Here is a 27,980-nt window from a genome sequence, read left to right on the forward strand (position 1 = left end):
GATTTCCCCTTTGACAATGTGGTCATGTCCAACTGTAGGGGGCAGTGCTCATCTCCATTACTAATCCAAAGAGCAAGCATTGTCAAAACTGGCTGCACAGAATGCTGTTACTTTCCCTGCTAGGTTGGCAGAACTGCTAGGTTGCAGAATTTGTAGAGTCATCTTCAAATGGTTCCTCCTTGAATGAATCTGTCATTGTTTCGTCTCTTTCATATAGTTCTTTAGTGTATTGTTTTCATCAGCTTTTTTATTTCTATTGCCCCTTTAGCCACTTGAAACATGTGTTTGCAATGAACAATGTGTTGGTCTCATAAAATTCTATCAGTATCTCTCTGCTTCATTTCTTGCTCCTTTTCTTGATCTTGATCTTGATCCGATTTTGCTACATTCTTTGATCCTGCTGTTTCTTACTTTTGCATTCCAGGCACCTATGATGAACAAGAAGTGCTATTTTGGTGTAGTCAATTCCCCCCTGGAATTTAGCACAGATTACTCTTTCAATTTCTTCTTCTTTTGCTTCTTTTGTTGGAGCATAAGCTTGGAGTGTGGTCATATTTATGAGCCTTCCCTGGTCTTATTGATATTGGCAAAATGTTGTGTTACTTCCTTTGACTGCTTTTTCTACACCTCTCTTCACTATTACTGCCACCTCATTTCTTCTTAGATGTTCAGTTCTTGATTAAAACACTGTGTTGGTAACACTGATTCAAAATGTCCCATTTCTAGCCACTCTAACTCGCTCACTCCCAGTATTGCAATGTTTATACATTCCATTGTTTTACTATTATTAGCTTCTCCTGATTCACACTTCTCACAGTCTATGTTCCTATCATAGCTTATGCAGCTTCTGACTTTCCTTTCACCTCTGAGCATGTCAACAGCTGAACATCTTTCCAGTTGTGTCATTAGCCACAATATAATTCATAGCTGTCCTCTGCTTGTTGAGTGCCATCTGACCTGGGAGTTTCATCTTCTGGCTCTATCTCTTGGTTCATTTTGTGTTGCCTCATCAAGGGGTTTTCACGGTGTAAGGTCTTCAACAGGTGGTTTACTATGTCTCTCTTCTCTGTCTGGTGACTACTCCATTTAGCAATTGAAGTACTGAGCAGGAGAAAATTAAAGTACACATTTTAAACCATGGTTAAACCAAAAAATTGTTTTGATGTGCATATATCACAGTTGTTGAGAGTCTGAAAAGATAAATGGCCCTGTTAGGCATAATGGTGGAAGGTGGAAGATCTTCACTAGTTTTCTGTATTACCAGAGTTACCTGATTATTATCTGATTATTACCTGATCAGTGTTAATCTAGCAAAAATTTTGATCACATCTGATTGCACATATATGAATATATGGATGTTTCCCAGCAGAGATGGAGGAACATCCTTTGAGTGGGTTGCTTCTCCCACTCACCAGGAGAGGCAGGAAAAAGGTAAGCTTTTTGGTGTCCACACCAGGAGAAACAATCCCCCAAAAGGTCAGTCTTTTTCCTGCTGCCACTCCACTTTTCTTTGTCACTCTTCCAGCACTCCAGAACATTTTCCATTTTCCTTTTTCCTTATATTTTCTTGTGCTGTCCTCCTCTTGCTCTTCTCTGTTTTTTATTCCTTCTGCCTCTCTTATTTCCATATCACCATCTCCCACCCACCCACCCACCCTCTCTCTCTCTCTCTCACACACACACACACACACACAATCACACACACACATTTTTGTCCTCCCAGGTGCTCATGATGCAATTTGGCCAGCAAGCTAATTATGCCAATAATTTTGTTGATGTACTTTCACCTTCTTGCCCTCTGAACATTTGCTGTATAGTATGTATTATTCACTTCTAAATCATTATAAGCAGTTTCAAATTCTGTTAATCAAGACTTAAAATTTAGTTGTGCCCTCTGCATTTTGGTCATTTGATACCACTATCCCTACTGGATCTTGAAACACAACTCCTGTATATGGAAAATTTATTACATTGTTTGCTGGGTGAGAAAAAGATGAGCTCAACTAATTGCTTTAACCCCCTCCCCCCCTTGTCTCTACTAGACCTATTTCTAAGTCTCTTACTATAACAATTACATTTTTCATTCTCCCTTGTAAAAGGATATTAAATTCTGTCTACCTTCATGTCACATAAAAGAGATAATCCATCACCTTTAGAGAACTGGATGACTAAGGGTTTTGCTAATAGGTGTCGAGTCTTTAATTTGTTACTAGTTCAGACCGTATGGAAAATGGCTAGGACTAAAAATTATCATCTGAAAGCTGTTCAGTGCTTCTTGTGAAAATCACTAACGTAATGAACTCTTCAACTTAGCTGTCAAAGAAAGCTGTGAAAGCAGAAGGCGGTTGATTGAGGTTTCAAAGCAAATTTCTTTAACAATTATTCTTAAGAACTGCCATATCTTTGAGCTGAATATTAAGAGACTTCTTAGCACAGCATTGGTCTAATTCTACCAGAGATAAATATATTTTGTTTCTTGATAACACTACAACTTTAATTTTTTTCTCTTTGTCATAAATTTTATTCAACCAATCTTTTATTATCCATTCATAAATAGCTAAGCACATTTTTTTCTTTCATATTAACACTATAATAACAAAAGGAGTCCTGTGACATATCAAAAATGTCCTTCCTATCACTTCATACCACCTAATCAAAAGCTTATTGCTTATTGCTTCATCTTTCATTTAAATCGCGTGTACATTATATGTGGAAAGTGTGAGGCCAGGTACTCTTGACAAAATGAAATCTTTGCTTCCTATGGTTATTTTGGCCAACCAAATCTCTCTTCTGTTCCTCCAAAAAATGTTGGTTCCTCCTTGTTCTAAGGTTGCAAGTTAGTTATGAATGAAGTCTACTGTTTATGGTAGCTTCACCTCATCCTGTATGTTGCAGGAACACTGCAGAGCTGCATGAAGGCCAATGGATAGATTAGTGTTCCATCAGCTGACCCAAGAATGCTTGCTCTGCTAACGTTGTGGCTGTATGCCTTCAAGTCATTTCTGACTTATGGCAACCTGAAAACCTTACTACAGTTTTTTGGGACTAAGAGTTCGTGACTTTTCCAAGGTCACCCAGTGGGTTTCCATGTGGAGCAGGGGATCAAATCCTATTCTCCAGAGTTGTAGTCCAACACTCAAACCACTACACCAAGCTAACATAGGAAAGATGAAACACAGGGAAAGCGATAATGTTGGTTCTAGTACCTATAGAGTTGTTTTAAATAGGTACTATGTGATACAGGAATGAGGAGAGGACAGTTACCATAGTTTTATACTTTAAGTACACTGTTATGAGGTGTGAACTGGAAAGCTTTGTTGGGGGTGTTGAATATGTATAAGGAGGCATTGGCGATAGGAAGTTTTTGCACCTCAGTCAGGCATCCCTGTAGTAATGTCACCATGCATTAGTTATGTGCCAGAGGTTAGAACTGAATTTGCATTTACATGAGTTGAGCCATACACATACACATCCTGAATAAGAAATATGAATAAGTGCAATTGTTTTTGTAAACTAATTTTTTAAAATTGTATCAAAGTGCTGTCAAATGCAGACATACTCCACCAGTTGGCTATATTTCTCTGGTGGATCACACCTTGTTTATAGGTTTCTATACAACACTTTGGGATTTTACACAGAGAAAATAATGGAATTTTATTTTTTGGAACTAATGTTTAGAATTAAACTAAAAAGCAGTCATTTTTACAAGAGAGGCATTATTTCAATTATAATTATGAGCTGTACCTAAATGTATAAGAAAATGTAGACACTAGTTAAGCCTTAAGTTAAATAATTTAAGGGGGAAATACAAAAGAAGTGTAAAAAAATCCTTGGTAAATTTCATTACATTTGAAAGATCAAAGACTGAATAGAACAGATATGCTTTCCAGCTATGAACAAAATATGCCAGTGAAAGAGCATATTTAAACAGATTCTGGTCAGAAGCCGAAAACAGTTATCCTAATTCTCTTCTGAAATCCACACCATAGGAGTTAAGCCTGAACCAAGGGCATGATGAAGACAATATAAGTATTCTCTATAGTGCTTGATGAAATGTTCTCAATAGCCTCATCTGATTTTGAGATTCTGTGTTAAATCTGTAATGGTATTCTGTGCTCATTTCAAATTTGGCTTTTTAAATAATTATTAATATTCACCCTTGAAACTTCTTGCTTAAATTTTAAGTCTTTTAAGTTCTATTTTGATTACTCCATGCTGTATTAACAGGAATGTATATTCTTTGATGGCTTTTTAAAAATTATTATTTCATGAAATATATCCTGTTGTGGATTTGAAGACCACCTCCATTTCATGCCAGGATAAATAAAAGGTTGAAAGGCAAGACTTCCTTTCTTTGACTCAGATATGCTAATGAGACATTATTACCTCACAGCACATTAGGTCAGGGCAGGTTGGTTTATTTTTTCAGCCCTTTGTTACTTGTCCCACTGCTCTGAATGGGTAGGTCCATGACTACCTTGCAAGAAGGACAGAAGACATCTGCCAGCCAGTCATGAAAGACTGAAAGGAGGTTGGCACTGCTAGGAATAAACCATGGAATGCCAATGCAACTTACCAGCTTTATAGACCTCTTTTGTATCACAGACAACCAATTCTCAGCTATCTTCTGCAGGAAGACAGACTTCGTGTTTATTTTTAAAGTGAAGGTAAGCACATTCAGACAATGCATGTGTGTACAATAACTGAATTATGTATGACTTTTCTGAATGCTTTGTCTCTCAGTTGTACATCATTTTGTTCTCTGTCCTAAAATGCGAACTTTTAACCTTTTGATTCAAATCCATTTTTAGCAACGTAGCTGAAATGCCAGAATAGACTACTAATTCTGTGAACTTATTTTGAATTTAGTGTAGCTGAACTCTAAAAATACTGAATTTAGTAAGACGCATGCACTGCAGTCCTAAATCTGTGCACAGATGAACTACCGCATAGAGTGACAAACAGGCATGCCCTACCTTGTTTCAGGCAAATGGGCAGGTTCATCTGGCAAGGCTGCATGTATTTCATTTCATTTATATCCCACGATTTCATTTGTATCTGGCACAGTAGTTAAATGCCTGTACTGCAGCCACTCACTTATAAACCACAAGGTTGTGAGTTCATTGCCAGCCAGGGGCTCAGGGTCCTTCCAAGATCGTTAAAATGAGTACCCAGCTTGTTGGGGGCAATTAGCTTCCAGTTATAAACCACTTAGGGAGCGCTTAAGTGCGCTGATAAGCGGTATAGAAATGTACTTGCTACTACTATCTGTCCAGGAACTCAAAATGGTGTGCAATTGTTCTTCCCATTTCATTACTCTCACAAGAAGCCTTACAGCTAAATAATCTGTGTACTGGTCTGGACTGAGATAATACCTTAATTATGGCTGAATAGGTTCATTCAAAGAGTTGCCATTGACAGCAGTTAACAACAAAGTCTTGAAGTTGGTTTGTGAACTAACATCCCCGGCCATTTTCTTGCTCTGTCCTTTTCCCTGCACTGTACCTTGTAACATTTTCTGAATGGTGTGATGATCTCAGTCTTAAAATAATGCCACACTCTGACATGGCAAGTGACACTTAGTCACTTAATATTGGACCATTTTTGACAGTTGAACTTTAATCTTATGTAACAATTATTTGACAACATTTGGTAGATGACATATTTTATACTGATTATTTTACTGTTTCTCAACATTTTTCTGCTGCAACAAAAGCATACACACTAATTGCATTTCCAGTCTCAAGCACAAATAAAGCAAATTGCTGAGAGCACTCTGAAAGCCCATTTATGTCAGCTGCAGGTTTAAGAGGTAGTTTTTGTCCTTTCACTTTACCATTCAAGGCAAGAGGGAATGGAAGTGCCTGTGTGAATGCTCCCACACAAAAGGAAAATTTTCCTAAACACTGAAAATTAGTATGTCAAGAAAATGAATTCAGGCTAACCTTGAAAAGTTATTTCCTTCTTAAATATACTGGCACCATGTCATCTCCTAGGACTGTGTCATCTGTCATATGTCCCTATTGTGACATTATTTTACCTCATGTCTAGATAGCAACTACCACCTGGAGAAACTGCACAACAAGGATGGGCAACCCAGAGCTTACGGCTGGCATGTAGCCTCCTGGCTCTGGAGACTTCACTGGCATTTTAGGTAATTAAAAACCTCCCGTTCCATGCTGAAACAAGGTACATGTGGAGGATGTGCCTTCTTTTAGTGTGGAAGGGGGTATGGAAATCAGAAGGAGGAAAACCCACTTCTGCTTGCCACCACATCACTAAATCAATGGTGGCCATCCATGGCATGGCAAGGGATGAGGTAGAATTGGCCAAAAGACCCACCAAGTTGAAAACACTTGTTATTTGACTCGCTTGACTATACAGCCTGGTGGGTTTTTTTTTTAATTTGTTCCTCCACATAACAAATACCTTTCCTAAAAAAATAAATATGAGGAACATACTTACAGGAAGTCAAAATTGAAATTAATTAACTGTCAAAATTAATGGAGTAATTTTATGGATCAGCAGAAACAACCTATTTGTTGTATCCAGTAGCACATCACTTCTTACTGGCTCTATTTGTTATGCAATTTTAATTAAAAAATAACGTTTTGAAAAGCCATTGATAATGGGAGCTATCTCTGCTCAGTCAGTTTCATTAACAACTAGATAAGATTGAAATTATGCCATGTGTGTGCTTCAGAGACATCAACTCACTTAGTACCGTACTCAGTTTCATCCCCTGGCTGTTGTCTTATCAGTGTTAGACACTTGCCAGAAACCAGCACAACTGTGGCCCACCTGTAGTTGTGAACATTATATTGGGCATTGTTGTGACCTATCTGAGAAACATACCATAATCCCTCTAGCCATGCAGAAGGCTGTAAAAGGGGAGGTATCTTCGTTCACATGCCACACTTCCCTTACTCATACTTCACCACTTCTGGATAGTTAATCTGTTTTAGGTTAAAGTATCTGAAAGCTACCAATCCCAAATCCCTTTCCTCTTGTTGTTGTTTGCCTTCAAGTAATTTCTCACTTATGGTGACCCTAACGTGAACCTATCATTGGATTTTCTTGGCCAGATTTGTTCAGAGGTTTGCCATTGCTTTCCCCGAGGCAGAAAGAATGTGATTTGCCCAGGGTCACCCAGATATCTCAAAATGTTCACAGGCATATAAAACACAAGGCTAAAATACTGTACATTCCCTTTAGTCACATATTAGGAAAAAGGTAGAATATAAATTAAAATTAATAATAATAATAAAATGAGTAAATAAAATGCCACAATCTTTGTGTCTAGCAGCTTATAGCAAAGGCTCCAGAAAACATTATTTAGAATAGTCATATCCAATACACAGAATGTCTTTTGAAGAGATCAGCCTATTTTCATACTATCTGCTATGCTAAAGTAGCCTATTATAATGCAGATTTCTATCAGAAAATGTGTCCTATATTATGGTTTCCAGTATGATCTTGATCTTATCTTCTGTTTAGATATAACAAGAAGCAAACAGCCTTGAGGAATCCCATCAAACACTCAGAATTCACATTCCAATCATGGGAGATCTTCAGAAAGTTCTTGACAGAGGAGAGTATGTTCCCTTGAGATCTGCTCCTGTGTTTGAGAGCAACTTTGTTCAGGTAACCAGAATTTATTAGAGGACTGGCAGCTTAGCAGCGCATAAATGCCTCAGAATTGTGCTGTAAACATTATATTTTGCAGCTTAAATGCCACTGGCAATCGATGTGTGTTCTCCAGAACACTACTTTATGTGATAATTTTCACTTACTGCCTGAAGAGATGGGAAGATTCTTGGACATCTTTTGCTACGTGCCCCTTCAACCTTGCCATTTATAGTTAATGATTAGCATAGTGATTAAGAATATGTGGCTCCCCAATTGTTGTTAGCTTATAGTTTTCATTACCCCTCACTATTAGCTATCCTTGCTAGGGACAATGAGAGTTACAAGTCACATCCCCCCCCCCCGGTTCTAGTACATGAGACTTGGCCAGTTGGGTCCAGAAAGATAGTTAAAGCCTCCATAAGCACAGAAGAGCTCAACCATCTTAGAAAGAGTTGGCTGTGAGTCTTCATGAGCCATAAGAACTGTCATAACAAACAATTGGCTGAAAATATCCCCATCTGAAGCAAAATGATCAAGTCATAGTATTAATGCAATTCCAGGTCCTTTTGGAGAAGACTGACCATTTGTACCCATTTCAAACTGATTTCAGGCCTGGTTTTGATTCAGAGAACTGTATTGGGCTTGGGGAAAATCAATTAGGCTGTATACAAGTATGTTCCCTCTTTTCCATATATATATATATATATATATATATATATATATATATAATATATACTAGAGAGAGAGAGAGAGTCTACTGATAATAAATCAAACAAAAACCTAGCTATATCCCTGCTGCATTCTATGACTGTTGCTTTATCTGCATTCTTGGAACCACTTCACACTGTTGTGAGAAATGGCAAAAACAAACACACATATGAACCATTGCAATTTCCCTGAACGAGGAATGCTCAGTCCAAGAACCACAGGAATCTCATTAATGTTGTAATTTGCAATGCTTACATGCTCCCCTTCACTGCAGTGGCACTTCTTTCAGACATTCTTGTTCTATAGCTCCCTATCATGATATAATATCTGTATAATAATAAGATATAATTATTAAGAATAATTAGACTGGTGTTCCTTGCACTAGTTTCTATCCTTGTACAGTGATGGGAGGGAGGGAGAGAGGGATGGACTTATAGGCAAATTTGTATTCCACCTTTCTGATGAAACAATATCAGAATAAAAAATTAAAGTATTTTAGTGCGAAGCTTTAAAAACTGACTCTCTAAAGAGCAATAGAAAGATAACAGCAGCCGCAGAAGAGCAGCAAGAATAAAAAAAGCAGTAAATCAATTAATAATCTCTCCATCATCACTAACTCTCCAGACACTCTTCAAAGGCAGTCTCACACAAAACATATCACAGTAATCTCTGGGTAATATTATCAGAGTCTCACCTTGGGAGTAATGCTACAGAGAGATCATGGGGAATTAAGAGTGCCACATTTTTTTAAAAAAGAAAAGGAGAAGGATGCAAGGATGCACTCTCACTGTCATTTTTCTCTGCTACTAAGTAACCTTAACCTATGTCATCTCAATTCCTAAACGAGGCCAAACCCCAGACTGAAAAATATTCAGTCTCACTGAGGAGTATCTGGAACTTATTTTGCCCAGTTAGTGAACATTCAAAATCAGTGACCTTTTCCTTACAGGGATTCTCATTATCAAGGGTTTTTCAGTTTCTTGAACCACATTTCTTAAAGATACTGGTTCCACCCTCCTCCTTTTTAACAACCCAGGAAGAACATGATCAAGGCTTCAGTTCCACAAGATCCCTACCCCTGTACTCAAGCTATACATGCTGAACAATATTTATGTAACTAAGACATGGAAACTACTCACATCTCCAAACGCCTTCTGACTTGATGTCCAGATCAAAATGAATATGGTCAATTTTACTTGAAGAGTGTTTTATAAACCATTTCCAGTGATCCATTAAGGGCTACATGAACTCTGTGCCGATGTCAAAATGTAAAAGGCTCTGATTGCTTTGTTAAAACCTGCCGTAGCACACAAGCCAGCTTAAGAAAAAATGTCTAAATAAAAATATATTTGCCTGTGGGTTTGGAGAGATGACAATAATGCAGCTAGGCTGGTTTCCCGCTGAGTGAGCTATACAATATACCTTGTTGTTGTTGATTACTGTGAAGTCAACTTTAACTTATGGCGACCACCTGAATGAGAGATCTTCAGGTCCCCCTGTCATCAAAAGCCCTGCTCAGGTCTTGCAGACTAATGGCCATGGAGTCGAGCCGCCTGGAATGTGGCCTTCCTCTTTTCCTGAGGCCTTCTCACTACTTACTAAGCATTATTGTCTGTTCTAGAGAGTCATGTCTTCTCATGATATGGCCAAAGTATGACATCCTCAGTTTAGTCATCTTGGCTTCTAAGGAGAGTTCAAGCATCAAAATACATTGTAATGTAGTGGTTGCTGAAATCTGCTACGTGTCCTCTTTCACTGCCACTCCAGCCATATTCCCAACCATTTCATCATGTGTAGCCCCTCAGAAGAATAAGGATGCACCTGAGAAGGATTTGGTGTTGTTTTTTAAGTAACCTGTTATCTCTTTGCAGGTCAACAGAAGAGGTGAATCGATTTACCTTCATAATCGCCCCAATTATGTAACTATGGGCATTTGTGCTTCCAGTCCAAATTTGTCATTGCCAAATGTGATGTTGCTGGCACATTCAACCCCTTCATCCTCCCAGGAAAATATTATAAGCCGCCCAGCAAGTCGAAAGCAGTCAGGCTCTGAAGATGAACTTGTACTTACCAGGTGATAGTACAGCTAAGGAGAGGATGATGGAGGGGGGTAGCATTTGTTAGTTTCTTGTTCTGTTTTGGTTTGAGAAACAGAGCACAATCTGTCTAGATTTCCCCAGACTTCCCCTACACTGGACTGGGAATACAAATTCCAAATCCCAAGATTCCCAGCCCACATTCTCAATGTGAGGAATGCTGGGAGCTGCAGTCCAACAACATTTGAAGTGCCATATAATTATTTAGAAGATACAATTGTTTTAAATAATATGTTTCATCCCTCATCAACCCTTTTAATCAGGAATTCACAGTTCACATCAAAGTTCTCAGCATTAGTAGCAATAGAACCATTCTTTCTGATGGTGGCACTCTTCACAGATTGGATGAAGTGTATTTTTCATCCCACCTCAGATGGCATAATTTTGTTGAAAATAAAATGCCTGATTCTCTAATCCTGCACAAGGGGGTTACATTACAGAATATTACCATACACCCCCGCGTTATAATGTTAAGAGTAAACAGATGGATGCAAGACTGTCTGCTAAAGGGTCTTCTCCAAGTGGCTATTCCATGTAATATGAAGTGGCATTAATAAGGGTCCCTACATTTTCTACTAGTGCCAACATTATTCTTTAAAATGTACAGAGGCACAAAAGTTTTTATTTGTTGTTGTTGTGTGCCTTCAAGTTATTTCTGACTTATGGTGACCCTAAGGCAAACCCATCAAAGAGTTTTCTGAGGCTGAGAGTGTGTGACCTGCCCAAGGTCACCCAGTGGGTTTCCACGGCTGAGCAGGGAATCAATCCCTGATTTCCCGAACCACTATACCACGCTGGCTCTCCCAAGGTTTTTATTTGTATTTGCCCATGCATTTTAACACTGTCTGTTTTGACCTTTTATCTTTTTTGCTTCTTGATATGTCTTGGGGGGGGGGTATTATTTCAATGCCACTCTGTAATCCAGTACAATGAAGAATGGAATGCATAGATCTTTAAATAAATGCATAAATCTTTAAATAAGTTGTCCAACTTGAGCAAAATCCTGTTTCCCTTTACGTATTTATTGCATGAATACCATCCTCTTCAGAAAAAAGATTCCCACACCAACTTGTTTTATTATGTACCCTTTTTTAAAAGAAAAAACATCCTGACCCTGCATTTACAATCTAAAATCTATGTTACAAAAGGAAAAATGGGAAAAGGAGGGAAGGGAAAATCATGCTTTCAGTCACCAGCCTTATGCAATTGTTCATAAAATGACTTCTGGAATGGAATGGTTTTAGAGAGGAGGAGTTATTTTTGGATGCAGTGGAGAATAGGCATGGATAAAAATAATGTTGCTTTAGACCTGAGCCACTGGAAAAGGACATTGGGGAGGATGGGATTAAATGGATATACTCGGCCATTTCCAGACAAGTTTATATATCAGAGTATGATAACTATGGGGTAGGTCCTACTTAACAAAATTTAAATATTTTGAACAAATCTTCCAGATATGTTAACATTTGGAATGGTGCAGCTTTAAAATTTTGAAAATACAGTGGACCCTTGTTATACGCTGGGGTTTGGTTCCAAGATGTATAACAAAATCCATGTATGCTCAAGTCCCTTAAATATAATGACATAGCAAAATGGCGTCCCTTATAAAAAATGGAAAACCAAGGTTTGATATTTGAAATTTATATATATATTGAACATTTTCAAACCGTGTATGCTTGAATCCGTGTATAAAAAATCCGTGTATAACAAGGGCCGACTGTAAGTGTGATCTAGCACACTGCTTGTGTTACTTGAGCCTTATTTTTTCCAATGTGCCAAGGACTGGCACCATATTTGTCCCCATTGGCTACAAGCATCTCTTTCTTTCTTCGAAACTCACCAGGGACTAGCAGCCAATGACTTGGGCAGGGGCACCAGCCTAGGGACCAGCATTAGTTCAGATCTAGGAGGCTTAACTATACCACAGTCCTACACCAATATAGTTTCTTGCTCATCATAGAATAAAATTAATAAATAAAGATGCTCTTGAGTAAAGTTATTGGTAACTTTTCTACCAAAGTCTTTAGCTGACTGTTAAATATAATAAATTGTTAATTTATTCCCCCCCCCCACCAAAAAAAAAATAGAGACTAACATCATCACCCTCTGTGCAAGGGCTTGTGCAGAACTTCCTATCTTTATTCAACACACATTGAAAAACCAGAGGTTCCCCTTTAAATGTTGTATTACTGTACAGGTTTTGCCATTATCATAATTACTGCTCCTTTTCTAAGAACTGTAGGCTGACCCTATGGTTATCTTGATCCTTCAGGGTAGGCAGGTGGGGGATAATTTTGGTTTGAAAATTAGCTTCTTAGTTCACATGTACTGAATGAATCCATATCCCATGATACAAAACACACTAAAGATGCATTTTTTGTTTTTATTTTCTGCTGCCTACATGAATGCCTGAAACTCATCTGAGAATTGTCTTTCAGGTTCCTGCCCTTGAAGTTTGTAGATATTTCTGTTCACTCCGCTAAGAAGAGACGCATCAAGCTAAAGCTGGTGAGTGGCCGTGCCTACTACCTAGAACTCTGTGCACCGCCACATAAGCAGGACCATCTCTTCCAGCAGTGGACACAGCTCATCAATGTACTGAAATCTAAATCTAAGGGTTCTTCATTTCATGCTCTATATAAGGAATTTGAAACCGAGGAAGTATATAGAGCAACCACAGACACAATATTGAAAGTAAGTGCAAATTAGACACAATGCTTCTTTGTTGATATTTTAGAAAATAAGGCATTGGGCACTGAAAGATTGCAAATTAAAAATGTATAGGATAAATCACCAGTTTGTTCAATGCCAGGGAAAACATATTATATACCACTGTTGGTTCCTGAGAGTAGCATGAAGAGAAACTCGTGTTACTGCATTCTTTAAAGTGTTCTCACTGGGCATCAAGGAAAAGCAGAAGATGCACAGTAAAAATTCTTCACTGAGGCTAGTCTGTTTTGTCCACAAATTCTATCTGAGTAACAAGAAAAAAATTAAGGCAACTCTAAATGTATATATTTGGTCCCATTGGCATTTTTGTCTTGGAGGAAGGTCTCTGAAAAATTAAACATCTACACAAAGATAATTCATTCAAGTTAAATTTGAAAATTTATTATGTGTATACACTGTGTATTAAAGATGAGGAACCTGGGTTACTGCGTTCTTTGAAGTGTTCGATACTAGGTTCCAATCCAGCCCTTGGGCTCCTCATATGAAGTAGCATCACTGGGAGGGTGCAGGGGGTACGAACTGCACTGGGTGACACCCCATAAGAGGGGTTGACACCCAGCTGAGTGCCCCACACAGACACCTCCCTGTCACGTACAGCAGGGAGAGAGAGGCCCAGGGCACTTTACTCGTGTGTAATGCCATGCTGGGCAGGGAGGGAGAGGCCCAGGGCGCTCCTTCCTCCCTGCTCAGTGCAGTTGCTGCGGCTCCAATCTGGCTTTGTCAGGGGCGGCTTGTTTTGCCCCTAATTTATGCATGACATGATTATAGAAGCAAGACTGCTATATGTTCAATGTTAGAAAACTTACTATTTCCTCACAGAAGAGTGGATTAATTTTTTTTTAGTTGGCAGAGATGGACAAATTGACAACACTGCTCAAAGAAAAATCATTGGACATCTTTTCTAAAGATTAGGAACCATTTTTGTGTTATATGAAGAAGAAAGAAGGGAAGATTATGGGTGTGGAATTTGACTTTTGAAGTATTTTGTTCTGTTTTGTTTTTAGGTCAGAAGTAGAATAAAAACCTTAGTAGTAGTGAGAAATCACATATACTGAGTGTTAATTTTTTCAGGCTTGGGAAGTAGGAAATCAATTTTAATCAACTTGGCTTCTAGGGAGAATTCAGGCTTGATTTCCTCTTGGATCCATTTATTTGTCTTTTTAGCAGTCCATGGTGTCCACTGAACTCTTCTCCAGTGCCACATTTCAAATGAGTTGATTTTCTTCCTATCACCTTCCTTCACAGTCCAGCTTTTACAACCATATGCAGAAATGGAAAATGCAATGGCATTGGCAATCCTAACTTTAGTATTTATTAATATATCTTTAAACTTCAAGATCTTGTTTAGTTCCTTCATAGCTGCCCTTCCAAGCCCTAGACTTCTTATTTCTTGACTGCAGTCCAAACTATGGGCCACTGTTTTGTTTTCTATATTTGTTGACAGATTTTAGTTGGAACTAGAGTAGATTCTGTCTCTGTAGACTGAAGCAGCTCTATTGGTATGCCATCTGTTCCAAGTGTTTTGTTTCTCCCAATTACTCCAAGGGCCAAAACACATGGCAGAAATAATCCAGTTTGAGACCACTTTAACTGCCCTGGTTCGTGTTGGGAACTTTGAAATGAATACTGTATTTTCTGGCGTATAAGACTACTTTTTAACCCAGGAAAATCTTCTCAAAAACCGGGGGTCGTCTTATACGCCGGGTGTCATCTTATAGGGCAGGTGCTGAAATTTCTGAGCCAGACTGAAGAATCTGCGGTCACCACAGCTGGTGGGGGGAGCTCAAAAACGGCTGCGGCCACATCCCCACCGTATGCGACGATCGTATGAAAGCAGCTACCGCTCTGATAGTCTTGGAGACAGGGAGGGCTGGGCAAGCAGGGAGAGCTGAACAATCCAAGCAGGCTTTGTATACAACAAGCTTTCCTGCTAAGTACCTGCATACCATATTGAAATCAAATCTGATGGTTTTTTAATTTTTTATTTGGTGTGCATTGGAAGAGGGGTAGTGTTATACGGTGAGTATATCCCAAACTCTATATTTTAACTGGAAAAGTTGGGGGTCGTCTTATACGCCCAGTCGTCTTATACGCCGGAAAATGGTACTACAGTGATTATAGATGCAATCTGCATTTTGTGCTGACTGGTTTTGTTTGGATCACAACTTGCTGCACCACTCATCAAGGAGAAAAAGTATTTACCGGAAGATGTGAGACAAGAATGTTTGCCAGAATTAGAAATCAGAGATTTTCTCTCTTGCATTTGCAATAAGTTGAGGGTGTGGCTAGCACACCTTTGGTTTAGTGGCAAGCAAGTTTATTCAGTGTTTCTTCTTCCCCTCCCTGCCACTAACTGCCACAGCTACTGCCCACCATGGAGGGGACAATTCTTTCAAGGATGACAGGACAGGCAGCAGGAGCAGAAAAACCTAGCAAACATTATACTTCCATATGATTTCCTGGAAAATGCCCTCAAAATTACACTCAGCTTTGTTCAAAGAAGAGATACTCATTTTGGCTTAACATTTTAAAATATTACTGCACTGGTTCCAATTTCTGTAACATAAGATACTAATGATATTGTTGTCCCAATCTTAATTCCAAACTGACAAAATTTTGCTCCAGAAACTGCTGCTTGAAAAATTTAAACAGCTTCCATTTGTCAAATAAAAATGGACAAACTACAGTTGCACTGTTGTTAGCAGTGGTGGATTTACAGTATGCCATTCACCTATCAGAGGTGAAATCTTGTCTACTTGCCAAAGCTCATACGTCTCCAAAGTTACTTATACATAGATATTGTTTTGGAGAAGACCATTATATTGGTTTTACCACAGCTAATAACCTATTTACTAAAGCAGTAGGTCAAAAATTTTTGCATTGACTGCACTAGGTCAAAAACACCGAGATTGGCTGCATGCCAGCAGATCACCTTAGTTATTTCTATGTAAAAAAACATCAACACTTTCTCTTCTCTGACAGGCTGTGAAAAAAAGTCACTGCTCAGCATCATGCTCTAGGTGATATATAGTTCAATCCAATCCTTTTAATCCAAAATAATTGGATGTAGGTTGCAATTTTATGCACACTTACTTGGAAGTATTGAACGTAGTGAGACTCACTTGTAAGGAAAAAAAGAATATAGGATAAGCTGCAGAGCATAGCCAATGAGACTAAAGTAGGCCAGCAGATGTATGTATACTTAGCTGCAACAAAATTAAATAGCAATAAAAATAATACACATGCAGTCCGTCAATGCTTTAAAAAGTGATTAGAGGAAATTGGTGCTGCTGTAATGTTTACCTAGATTATCTTTTCTCAGCTTCACCCAGTGCCTTAGGGGAAATATTATTATTGGTTTTGGGTTAGGCATCCTGAGTTTCTTTTCCATTTAATTGTTTTGCAAATTGTTCTGCAAATGTCAGTTCATCATTACAGTCACTTTGTGTACTCTTCGCAAAGGTAGCTCTGGAAAATCCCATTGGTGTGGTTTTCAGTTGAAATTTTTAAATTTTATTTCTTTTCTGTTTTTAATTTTTTTCTAAAGGAAAACAGTGAAATAGAGACTCCCACGAACCAACAAGCCAACGAAGAACCAGTGAAAACGCAAATCATTAAGAAAACATCTTCCAAGCGTGTCACTATTTCTGATATAGTTGGTCCCATTGAAGAATTTCGAAAGAGCCAGAGCCCATCCCCAGTTTCTCCCTATGGCTTCATGAAAAAAATGGGCATAGATTTTGAGAAAAAAGATGACCGTAAAAAAGAATTCATGAAGAGGACTGTTAAAAAAAGTAAATCAAGGTACATGAATTACAATGGTATATTATTATAAATAATCTACTTTCCAGCTTCTATTTTAATTTTTTCCCTCTTACATTAGGTTCATCAGCCTTCAGGGGTCTCTTTTTATATTTTTTGCTTGTAATCTCCTCCTCCAAACAAAGAAGTGATGGGAGAGCTATGAAACTCATTCCAGTTTCAGAATGAAGTCCTGATTCTGGGATTCTGGGATTGAGGAAGCCTTATTTAAAACAAATATGCTTAAATATGTCAAAAGCAAGGTGTGCCTCTGTAAAATAAATAGTATTAGATTTATCGATCACTTTCTGTCAAGAGAGTTTTCCACCTTGCATCTAGAACCATTTCAATAGAACAGAAACCTAAGATATTATTGCATTAGCTTTGCTGCCGGGATAGACCTGGGATGTAACTTTTTTAAGACGGATCATCACATTCACCCACCGCCAGGCAGGAAAAGCTGCGAGAGAAGCTCGGGTTTTATACAGGCTCCATACTGCCTGGTGATAGATGAATGTGATAAGATCAGTCTTTAAAAAGTTACACCCTGGCAGCAAAACTAATGTGATAATCTCCGTAATTTGTACATATCTGATTTTCTTCTTATTCAGTTTATCTTGCCAATAGCTGGCTTCCTTGGGGAAAATCCTTACAGCAAAGATGGAGAAAGCATTATAAAAACATAGGGCACAAACAGACAGGCCAAAATAAAGTTGCTTTGGGTCACTTTGGAAGTATGCTGTTTAAATGATGCATGTGTCCTAAGAGGCTGGAAGCCGCGCCAAAGCCACGCTCCAGTCCTAAGGACTGGAGCGCAGCTTTAGCACAGTTTCTGGCCTTTTAAGATGTGTGTGTCATTTAAACAGCATACTTCCAAGCAGCTTTATTTTGGCCCATAAGTCTATTTTCAAGCTCTTACAAAGATGGAATAATTTTGCAATGTGATCCTAAGATAAGGAACCCAACAGACTTCAGTCTGCTCCAAGTTCAGCCAGGAATAATTATTATTGGAGCTAATTTTTCAACCAGTTTTCTCTTCCATCTGATTTGGGGTTTTGTGGGGTCTTCTAACCAAAAGAAAAAAGAAAAAGAAAAGAAAACAACTCCTTTGCAAGACATGAGATAGAAAAGAGATGGATTTCAGAGTGCATCTATTTCCATGTTAGGGAATTTTCTGGAACGGACAGTTCTGTTGATCCAACAAATCTGTGTCCTCTCACTCCCTGCCTACCACTACATCCATTTTTGCTCCTTGCTGAGGCCAGAAATTTTAACCTCAGAAGGAAACCACTGTGGAAAACTCCATAGTGGGTTGGCAGATCTTAGAGGATGTATCTGAAATTGGATTCCCTGAACTCTCCAAGATTGCAGCATTGATCAAGATGCTTGCATGCCTTAGTATCTAATGTAGCAGTTTAAGATGTAGTTTATGTGATGTTGTGAATGAGGACAGGTGATTTTAAAACTGTACTCTCTAGTCAATGTAGCCTTCTCCCCCTCTGGAAAGAATCATTTCTCTGTCAATAAAATAAAAAGACTATTATTTGCATCCCAATCTAAACAGTTGTGCAATTGGAGCGACAGACTGTACTACATTGCAAAAGGCCTACTAGGATCTGTCAGTAATTCCAAATGGGCTCTAAAGATTGAAGAACTACAGACTGTGTGTTTATTTTTCTACAAGCTTTTGAAAATCCACTAGAAAACAGCTATATGAAGATAATTGGGGATAATGTTCACTTCACAGATTAAGAACAATACTAAATGTTATGTCAATAGACATGCTTTCTTCTCATTGTATTTGTCTGATAATACTTCTTTCCAGAAGTACACCATATTCAATTTATTTCAAATCTTGGAGCCTAGCTGCATTAAATTGGTGAGGGTGGGCAGTACATTTATAGAAGTAGGACTGAGAAGAAAAAGCTCTCCCCCCAAGCTACATAAAGTCCCAAATATCATTATTGTGAATCCCACCCCATTAAAAAAATTCCAAATAAAATCAGCATGTAAAAGTGCAAGTAGATAAATAGGTATCATTTCAGTGGGAAGGTAACAGCATTCCATACACCACAGCATTTAGTCATGCTGGCCACATGACCATGGAGTTGTCTGTGACAGTGCCAGCTCCCTCGGCTTAGTTACGAAGATGAGCACCACCCCCTGCATTTGGACACAACTAAACAATCATGTCAAAGGGGAAACCTTTACCGTTACTGTTTTGTTTTTTTTAGTTTTATTTTGTAATGTCTTACATTTTGTGGTGCTTTGTCGTCTTTTGTGGTTATGACATCTGGTCACCCTACATAGTGGGTGGGTGTAGCTTTCAAGGTCCCCTGGGGTGGCAATGCAGATCGCAAACCTCTTACAGTTGTGCACTTTTGTCCTACGTTAACAGGGAGTGGATGACTTTTCCATCTCCACTTCTATGAATCCTCTGAAAATGCCCCAGCTTTATGTAGCAGATGTGAAGATTGATACCCATGTTTGCTGTTTTGTGTAGTTCAACCCTGCAATGGCAATATAAGTTTTTAATATAGTTGTAATAGAAGTTTCTTAACTTTCTTCTTTTCCTTACTTCTTTCAGAGAACGAGAATCTTTTTCTAGTACAGAAAAAAGACTGCAGACTTCAGGTATGAATTCCCTTTCTTTTCTGACAATTTGAAATATTCTCCCATCCTGTTCTCTTAATTTACTACTTTTACTTTTGTCCACATAACAGAAGATGCTTAAAATTCATGGGACAAGTATAGAAATTATAATCAGTATCTAGATTTGGTTAGGAACTGGGTGCTATAAAAATTATAGAAATCTAGCTATGACTTTCTAAACAGGAATATACTGTAGGTATATCATATGTCTATCTGCATGCTCTCCCCATGCACATGTTATCTGAAAGAGAGTAGTTGGTAAGCAACATGACTAAGTAAAATTGCACTGGCCTGTGAGCTATCAATTTTTATCTAGGCAGACTTCCACTGAGTGTCTCAATCTGGGCTATTCTCTGGCTCCAGTGAGTATGCTGATTTTTGTGGGTTATAAAAATGTTCCATGTCCACAGGAGCGTGCATGGAACATTTTTATAACCTAAAATACATTGTGGGTTATCAAAGATATTCCACAATACCAAACATTCAGAGCTAGGAGACATACATTCACATAAAGTGGAACGTTTGTGTGAAAAGTAGGAAGTGGAACATTTGTTTGCATAGCAGTCAGACCAATTTGTTTGGGGGGAAAATTAAAATTTAAAAAATGTAGCCTGCACAATTGTTAATAGATTTGTTCAGACATTTTTTTTCTATTAAAAAAGGAATGTGTAAAATGGAAATGTTGTTGGCCTGTGGAGGGAGTTGGAGGGTGCTTAGCATTAATAATATATTATTTGTGTATAACTGAGAATTAAATATTTTCTCTTATAATGCCAAACAGCTGATGCGCAGCAGCATTGATGAAGGGTGACACTAGAGTGGGATCTTTCAGAGACAGGCCAGTGGTACCATAGCCAACTTGTTAGTAGTGCACAGAGGGAGGCACCAGTAAATATCCTTTTCAGGATATTTTACCAAGTAAAAGTTTCAACCCAAAGTGAAGCAAGAGTTAGTGACAGCATGCAGCAGTACTGTGGCTAACAACACAACTGAACACAAGCCTAAAGGAAGTTCAGTTGTTGATGTGCTCAGAGGCAAAAAAAAAAAAAAAAATACAAAGCAGCACAGGATATATAGGAATATGGAATGTGAGAAGCATGAATCAGGGGAAGCTAGAAACAGGAAAACAAGAAATGGGAGATATAAACATTGCAATACTTGTAGTGGGTGAGCTAAGTGGACAGGACTGGGACATTTTGAGTCATATAATGGTGCAGTACATACCGCCATAAACCGTCATACCAGCGCCAGTTCTAGGGTTAGGGACCGCGCGGCAACTGCACCGTCCTTAACCCTAAAAAGTACGGATGGCATAACAATTGCGGCACCCTGTGTACATGGGCGCTGCCATTGTTACATAGGTGCCACGCGACGTCCGCATGTTGCCGCACAGCGCTTACGTAATGAGTGCGCCAGTGGTGCACTTGTTACGCCACTCCTGCTTTTCTCGGGTTCTTTTTCCTCCGTAAGGAAGCTGCGCGATTTGGTGGCTGCGGCTTCCCTCTGGAGGAAAAAAGGCCTCCAGCAGGCCACCCTTTTCAGGCAGTCTGTCCCAGGCCATAATGTTTTACTCAGGGAATGAAAAGATAAGAAGAAATGGAGATGCATTTACAGTTAAGAGAGAGGTAGCAAAAGCAGAAGATATAATGCAAAGTCAGACCAAATTATGTCAAGAAGACTTCAGGGGAAACCATTTAACCATAATCCAAGTCTGTGCTCCACCAACAAGGGCAGAAGAGGAAAATGAAATATTTTATGCTGGAGTCCAGTTGGAAATTGATCACACACAAAATATGACTTCTTGTTAATCATAAGTGACAAAAACTGGAAATGGGCTAGTATCAACAATTATAGGAAAATATGGCCTAGGATCAAGAAATAAAGAAGGAAACCGATCGACTGAATTTCATGAGGTGAAGAGTTTGTTCATCACAAACATATTCTTCAAGCAATCCAAGAAGCAACTGTGTACATGGACATCACCTGATGGTCAATATAGAAATCAAACACACTACATAATTGGAAGCAGAAGATGGAGAAGCTCCATTCTCTTGACAAAAATAAGAGCAGGAACATATTGTGGTACAGACAATAGCAAAAGTGAGAGTAAAACTAAAAAACACTTAACCAGCCATCATGCCAAAATACAATTTAGAGAACATCCCAGTGGAATTTAAGGAAGTAAAAATTAGCTGTGCACTGGTAAGCCTGATCGAAAGCCAGAGGAACTTTGGACTGAACCCAGAGACACTGTCAAGGGGGGTGCAGAAAGACACTAACTGTAACCAAAAAAAAAGAGAAGCCTCAATGGATGACAGATGAAACTCTTGGAACAGTCAAGAATAGAATAGAATAGAATAGAACTAAAAGTTAAAGGTCACAGAAACAGAAACAGAATCCTGAATACATATGTTCAAAGACTTGTGCACAGGAATAAAGAGAATTGTTATAATAATCAATGCAAAGAAACAGAAACAAAAAACAAAAAAGGAAGAACAAGAGACCTCTTCTACAAGATCCAAGAAATCAAAGGAAAGTTTAATCATGTGCAGGGATGATTTATAACCAATAGGAGAACACATTGCTTAACCAAACAGAAATTTTAAAAGCAATGGAAACAATACACTGAAATGAAAGAATGTCTGGAACATTTCAAAAAGAAATACATGAAGATGAAACTTCCAGTTTTAAAAAATGAAGTAGAAGCTTGGGTGAAATAAATCACCAGGAACAAATGGCATACCAATGGAAGCGATTTAATCTAGAGACAAAATCTACTCTAGTTCTAACTGCAATTTGTCAACTACTTCAAATTTCTAATTTGAAAATAAAAGACTGGCCCACAGAATGGAAACACTTGGTATACATTCCAATCCCCACGAAAGGGGATATGGGGAACTGCAGTAACCACCAGACCACAGCATAATTTCCCATGTGAGCAAAGTGAGGCTCAAAATTCTGCAACAAAGACTTTTACCATATATGCAGCAAAAAGGACAGGTTGCATACCAGTAACTATAATTGTTCGAATGGTCATCTGTGAACTCATACAATTGGGTTATCCTGCACCTGTGCAGTGCCTCTTTCAGAATGTTCAACAGACCTGTATAAGGGGCTCCTGCCAAAGCCCACTAGTTCCATAGGACACTGATGAAATTATCTTTGTGGACCATCCAGACACGATGAGGGGTGTGTGGGCAGGCTTATGTGAGTTCATAGATGACTACTTGAAGAACTACAGTTACAGACATGCAACTTGTCCTCCTTCTTCATAGTCTCTGTGACTGACACAATTCAGACACTAGCAAGCTACAGTGACCTGGGCCTATTGATCCCTGAGATGATCCAACTCGATACCAACTTGAAGAGATTGAGTAAATGGTCAGGAGGAAGGACAGTAGCCTGTGCTTCAGAGTCTAGGATTGCTCTGATGAATCAGATCCAATGTGTTGTCTTCTTCTAGGTGAGGCAAAGTTACAATGTCTAAAAGAGTCAATACTGCCTATACATCCTGTAGCAAGTGATTTTTGGAAAGAGGGATAACTAGCCATTCATCTATATATGGGTAGAGGAAGACACCTTGCTGCTGAAGAAAAACAACCACAAGAGAAATCACCTTTGTAAACACCCAAGTTGCTGTGCTGAGACCAAACAGTAGGACTCAAAATGTGTACACCTCCCATCCTACAGCAAAACAGAGGAAATGTCTGTGACAAGGCCAAATCAAAATATGGAAGCAGGCATCTTTTAGGTCCAGAAGGGGGAACTAATCATCCTATCAACAGCAGGATAGAGGCTAGAGTTACCATCCTGAAGCATCAAAATCTACAAATTCACTCCTCTCAAGTCCAGAATTGGCCTCAGACCACCATCTTTCTTGGTGATGATGAAGCATCAGGAGAAGACTCCCTGGCACACCTCTGATGGAGGTACAGGCTCAATTGCTCCCTTTTGCAAGAGGGTGTCTACTTCTTTGAAAAGAATAGCAGAAGGGACCATAGATCAGAAGAGCCCTGTTGGAGGATAAGATTCAAATGCAATAGCTACGCCTCTCCTTATGATGTTGAGCACCTACAAATCCATGGTGATGGAGTTCCACATATGGTTAATGTTTTGGAGCGGATCATGGAACTGAAGAGGGGGAGTTGGTAGAGAAGTGGATAGAATGTTCTGAAAGCTGCGCCAGCACAGGATGATCCAATTGTATGAGTCACAGAGACCACAAAGAAGAAATGCCAGATGTCCAAGCTAGGTTCAAGAAAAGAAGAGGCACTAGGGTTCATATTGCAAACATATGCTGGATAATGGAGTGCATCAAAGAATTTCAAAAGAAAATCGTTTTATGCTTCATAGATTATAGCAAAGCCTTTGACTGCATAAATCATGAAAAGCTATGGATTACTCTTGCATAAATGGGTGTGCCACAATGTTTTATTACATACTGAGGACAAGAGGCTACAGTTATGACACAATACAGAGAAATGGAATTGTTTCCAATTAGCAAGGGAGTCAACCAAGGCTGCATTTTATCATCCTATCTGCATATCTTGCATGCTGAAAATTTCACATGTAAAGAAGGCTTAGACTTGGAGGAAGGAGGCATGAAAACTGGAGGAGCAACAATTTAAGATATGGAAATGACACCATCCTGCTAACAGAAAATTAGCAAAAACCTGGAACAATTACTGAAGAAAGTGCAAAAGTAGATTTACAGTTAGATTAAATAAAATTAAATATTAAGAAAACAAAAATGACTACAGATTAATTGCATAACATTAAAATAGATGGTGAAGAGATTGAAATGGTCCAAGACTTTCCATACTGCTCAATCATTAATCAGAATGGAGACTGCAGCCAAGAAATCAGAAGACAACTAGGACTTGGAAGGGCAGCAATGAAGCTATCAAACAGGATCAAGAAATGTAAAGATATATCATTGCATAGTAAAGTCAGGATTCTACAAGCCAATGTATTTCCCATTTCTATGTATGGATGTGAAGGCTAGACAGTGAAGAAAGTGGATAGAAAGAAAATCTACATTGAAAATGTGGTGCTGGGGAAGAGTTCTTTGGATATGGTGGACTGCTAACAAGACAGACAAATTGGCTCTGGAGCAAATAAGGCCTGAACTATCCCTAGAAGCCAAGATGACTAAACTGAGACTGTTGTACTTTGGCCATATCACAAATAGACATGCCTCACTAGACAACAGTGTTTGGTAGGTAGAAGGCAGCAGGAAAAGTGGAAGACTGCATTTCAGATGGATAGACTCAATCAAGGCTATGAGTCCACAAACCTGAGCAAAGCAGTTGATGATAGAGTGATTTGGTAGACTCTCATTAATAGGATCACCACACAGGTTGACTCAAAGGCAGTTAACTACAACAACATTTTAAAAACTGTATACAGCAAGTGGCTGAAACTTGGGAACTTTATTTACAACTGTTATGTGTGACAATGCCATAAAATATCTACATAGGCCCAATTCCTAAACCGACTCCTGAAACCGGTTCAGCAAACAGAATTGTTCCCACTATGTTTGTGCTGGTTTCAAGAATCGGTGCAGGAAGCTTTCCCGCCATGCCTCCCTCCATCCTCCTGGCCATACTGATAGGCTGGGGACAGAGGAAAGGTGGGGTGGAAGGAGAAAGGCAGGCCAGGAGGAAGGAGGACTGAGGACGGAGCAAGCATGGAGGTATGGTCAGGAGGTCATGGAAGCCGCTGCCAGTGGGAACCAGGGTGGATTCAAATCCAATTCGAAGCCACCTGGTTCCCACTTGGGCAAAATCGATTTATTTCCAAATAAATCGATTCAGTCCAAAAACACCCCATTTTACCAGCGTCTTTTTGACATGAGTTAAATGGGTAAAAACCATGGCCCCCCCTTTCCGAATAGCTTCAGCGATTCAAATTAAGTGGGAACCATGGTGGTTTAAACCAAATCATTTGGAATCATGATCTGGCCCTTATAGGTCTAATTCTGTGTAAAGTCTGCAACAAAGCGTGGCTCTGGAGTTCTAAAATGCCCCATATGTCAGGAAGAGGGTTAACTACATTATAATTTTAATTTAGTAATGGCAAAGTAGTTTTTAAAAATTAATTCATATGCCTCTTTCTCCTCTTACTATTTAATTCATGTGATTTCTATAACCTCTTTTAAAACCATTCATGTACCTGTCTGTGCTAGTGTCTGCTCTGTTTTCCATAATACTTCTTATAAAGTATTTTAAGAGAAGTACTTTTTATAAAGTACTTTCCAGGCTGCCACCCCAACCCCGGGAAGTTTCTATGTTAGCGCACTCCCAAAAAATGATCAGCTTTAACATTTTCAAGCCTCTGTTCAGATGCAAAAACTACATTCAGACCTGACCTGTGAAAAAGCATGGGGTCAAGCAAGTTTTGGGTTTGATTTTGGGCTTGATCAAACTCACATATATTTCACCCTTTGGTAGTTCCCATGTATAGTTCCAAATCAACTCCAAATTAGGCTGAGAAATACTTCACACTTAAATAAACCCAGAGTATTGCCCATCTCAAAAAGTCAGCACAACAAAAGCTTCAAGTACTGACAGATATATCGTATGGTTAATAAATACAGGTTTACTGATTAGGAAATCAGAATCACTAGGTCTAAAAAAGGCTTTTTATAGTATTTGCTAAAAAGCAAATTTGCTTTATTCTAAGATTTTCCTAATAAGAAAAAGAAGGCACACACTTGAATAATTACAAGTCTCTATGAGTCAAAAGTCCATTTCTAAGATCTTAACCATGGATTATTTATGGATTTGTGGGGAAAAATAACAACAACAAGCTAAAAATCACAATATTATCCCAATCTCTAACAGGAACCCCTAACTGAATTTGAACCTCATGGGCACTATTGACCCACCCATTAATAATTAAAAACTACCAATACAAAGTGTAAAAAGATGGTTTGTTGTTGTCTCTTAAAATTATTCCCACTGTCTCTTTCCTTTACACACGGGGAATATTATCATTTAAATGGGAGAAAATATAGAAACAGACAATTTATAAGCAGTCTTGGAAAGACCTCACTAAGATAAAAGTGTAATGAGCTCTTTATAGTGCATGGCTGTCCCAGAATATGCTTAAAATAGTTTTGGGGGTTTTAGCATCCATAATAGATATTTTTTACCATTTAAAAACCAAAACCAGCATGACAGACTGCTGTATATAAGTACTGTATACAAACTCAGTTGCTCGTACCTTCTTCAAACATCCTATGAGGATTCTTTTCATATTCTTGTCTCTTTTAAATGTTTATGTTCCTTGATTTCTTGAATATAGCAACAGTAATTCAAACTCATATTCATGTTCTTAAAATCATTTATGTGTGCCACATATTTCAGCCACCTAGAAGGATTGCTCTGAATATGCATAAGGCTGACAGTCCCATGCAGCAAGTCACACACACAGCGCACTGTAGACATGTGCCAGAAAGCATCTATGGAGGGGATATCACTGCCACAATTTTAAATGCACATACGTTGTTCATTGAAGAAACAGAGGCTCTTCTGGACATTTGAGCTGAAAATAAGAAATTAATAGAAATGTGATACTTTCTTCTTTCCTAAACATGTGACAAATCAGGCTAGGGTTTACATTTTACCATCAGTAACATTTTTGCTCATTGCACTGTGTTAAGTTAAACTGAATGCAGGCTAGCCTCTCTTATAAGCCCACAAAAGGTTAAGAATATTACATTGCAAGCAGGGTTCAAATTCATTATGCTCTTAACATGATCCCTTTTTATTCACAACATCAGTAAACTTCAGTCATGTTTTTCAGTACTGAGAGAGGGAGAAATAAAATGGTGGTTTGTGTTTTTTCACTTCTATAAACAATCAAAAACTGATCTCTTCCTTTAACTTTTTCTCCCCCATCCTTCCCTACACCATTGCTTTCTTCTTGCTGTACTAGACTATTCCAATTCTTTAGTTATTTCTAGTGTAACTGTCTTTTTTTTGGTTAGCCTTTCTTTCCCTCTTCTTTTCTAAATCATATCATCTTGTTTTTGTTTTTTTACACTCTTTTCTCTTTGTTTATTGTCTGCTTTCCTGGACTGTATTTCCTCATGTTCCTCCTGTTTCTTTACAGGAATCCTAAAGAATGTCAATAAGTCTGGGATACTTTATTACAACTAAAATGAAAAATGGATTCTCATGGAATGTGAAATGAAACTAAATGCAAGATATGAAGGGAAAGTGAAGAAAAGGGGTGTTCAGATGGGAGACAGACATAAATCTTGGAACTCTAGTACTGTTCTATACCAATATCATAACATTAAACTTGCCTGAAATCGTACTGGGTATTTATTATTATTATTATTAACCTTTATTTATG

At 38.5% G+C, this 27,980-nt stretch overlaps 2 protein-coding genes across 21 annotated transcripts in view; both read left to right on the plus strand.

The window, feature by feature from the left end:
* Window positions 1-27,980, plus strand: part of GPHN (gephyrin) — a 671,572-nt gene that overhangs the window by 491,408 nt on the left and 152,184 nt on the right. The gene's annotated exons all lie outside the window — the stretch shown is intronic.
* Window positions 1,889-27,962, plus strand: FAM71D (family with sequence similarity 71 member D). 3 transcript variants are annotated; one of them, XM_042462687.1, is made up of 8 exons: window positions 1,889-1,982; window positions 4,466-4,667; window positions 7,498-7,644; window positions 10,209-10,411; window positions 12,872-13,127; window positions 16,711-16,967; window positions 19,552-19,598; window positions 27,558-27,699. In XM_042462687.1, exons 3-8 carry the CDS (start codon window positions 7,561-7,563, stop codon window positions 27,632-27,634), a joined length of 924 nt encoding a protein of 307 aa, XP_042318621.1. In that variant the 5' UTR covers window positions 1,889-1,982; window positions 4,466-4,667; window positions 7,498-7,560; the 3' UTR covers window positions 27,635-27,699. The 3 variants fall into 3 exon arrangements, with proteins under 3 accessions (XP_042318621.1, XP_042318640.1, XP_042318632.1); XM_042462706.1 differs by lacking the exons at window positions 1,889-1,982; window positions 27,558-27,699 and adding an exon at window positions 27,735-27,962 and having other exon boundaries at window positions 2,445-4,667; XM_042462698.1 differs by lacking the exons at window positions 1,889-1,982; window positions 4,466-4,667 and adding an exon at window positions 5,750-6,154.

Source organism: Sceloporus undulatus, chromosome 1, assembly GCF_019175285.1.
Source record: "Sceloporus undulatus isolate JIND9_A2432 ecotype Alabama chromosome 1, SceUnd_v1.1, whole genome shotgun sequence".
In the NCBI taxonomy this organism is placed as follows: domain Eukaryota; kingdom Metazoa; phylum Chordata; class Lepidosauria; order Squamata; family Phrynosomatidae; genus Sceloporus; species Sceloporus undulatus.

What these genes read in the sequence shown, in the direction of transcription:
- FAM71D (XM_042462687.1), top strand. Translation starts at nt 7,561, where the DNA reads ATGGGAGATCTTCAGAAAGTTCTTGACAGAGGAGAGTATGTTCCCTTG. An exon ending in GATGAACTTGTACTTACCAG is followed by an intron (nt 10,412 to 12,871) that starts GTGATAGTACAG and finishes ATTGTCTTTCAG; the next exon opens with GTTCCTGCCCTTGAAGTTTG. An exon ending in AAAAAGACTGCAGACTTCAG is followed by an intron (nt 19,599 to 27,557) that starts GTATGAATTCCC and finishes TTGCTGTACTAG; the next exon opens with ACTATTCCAATTCTTTAGTT.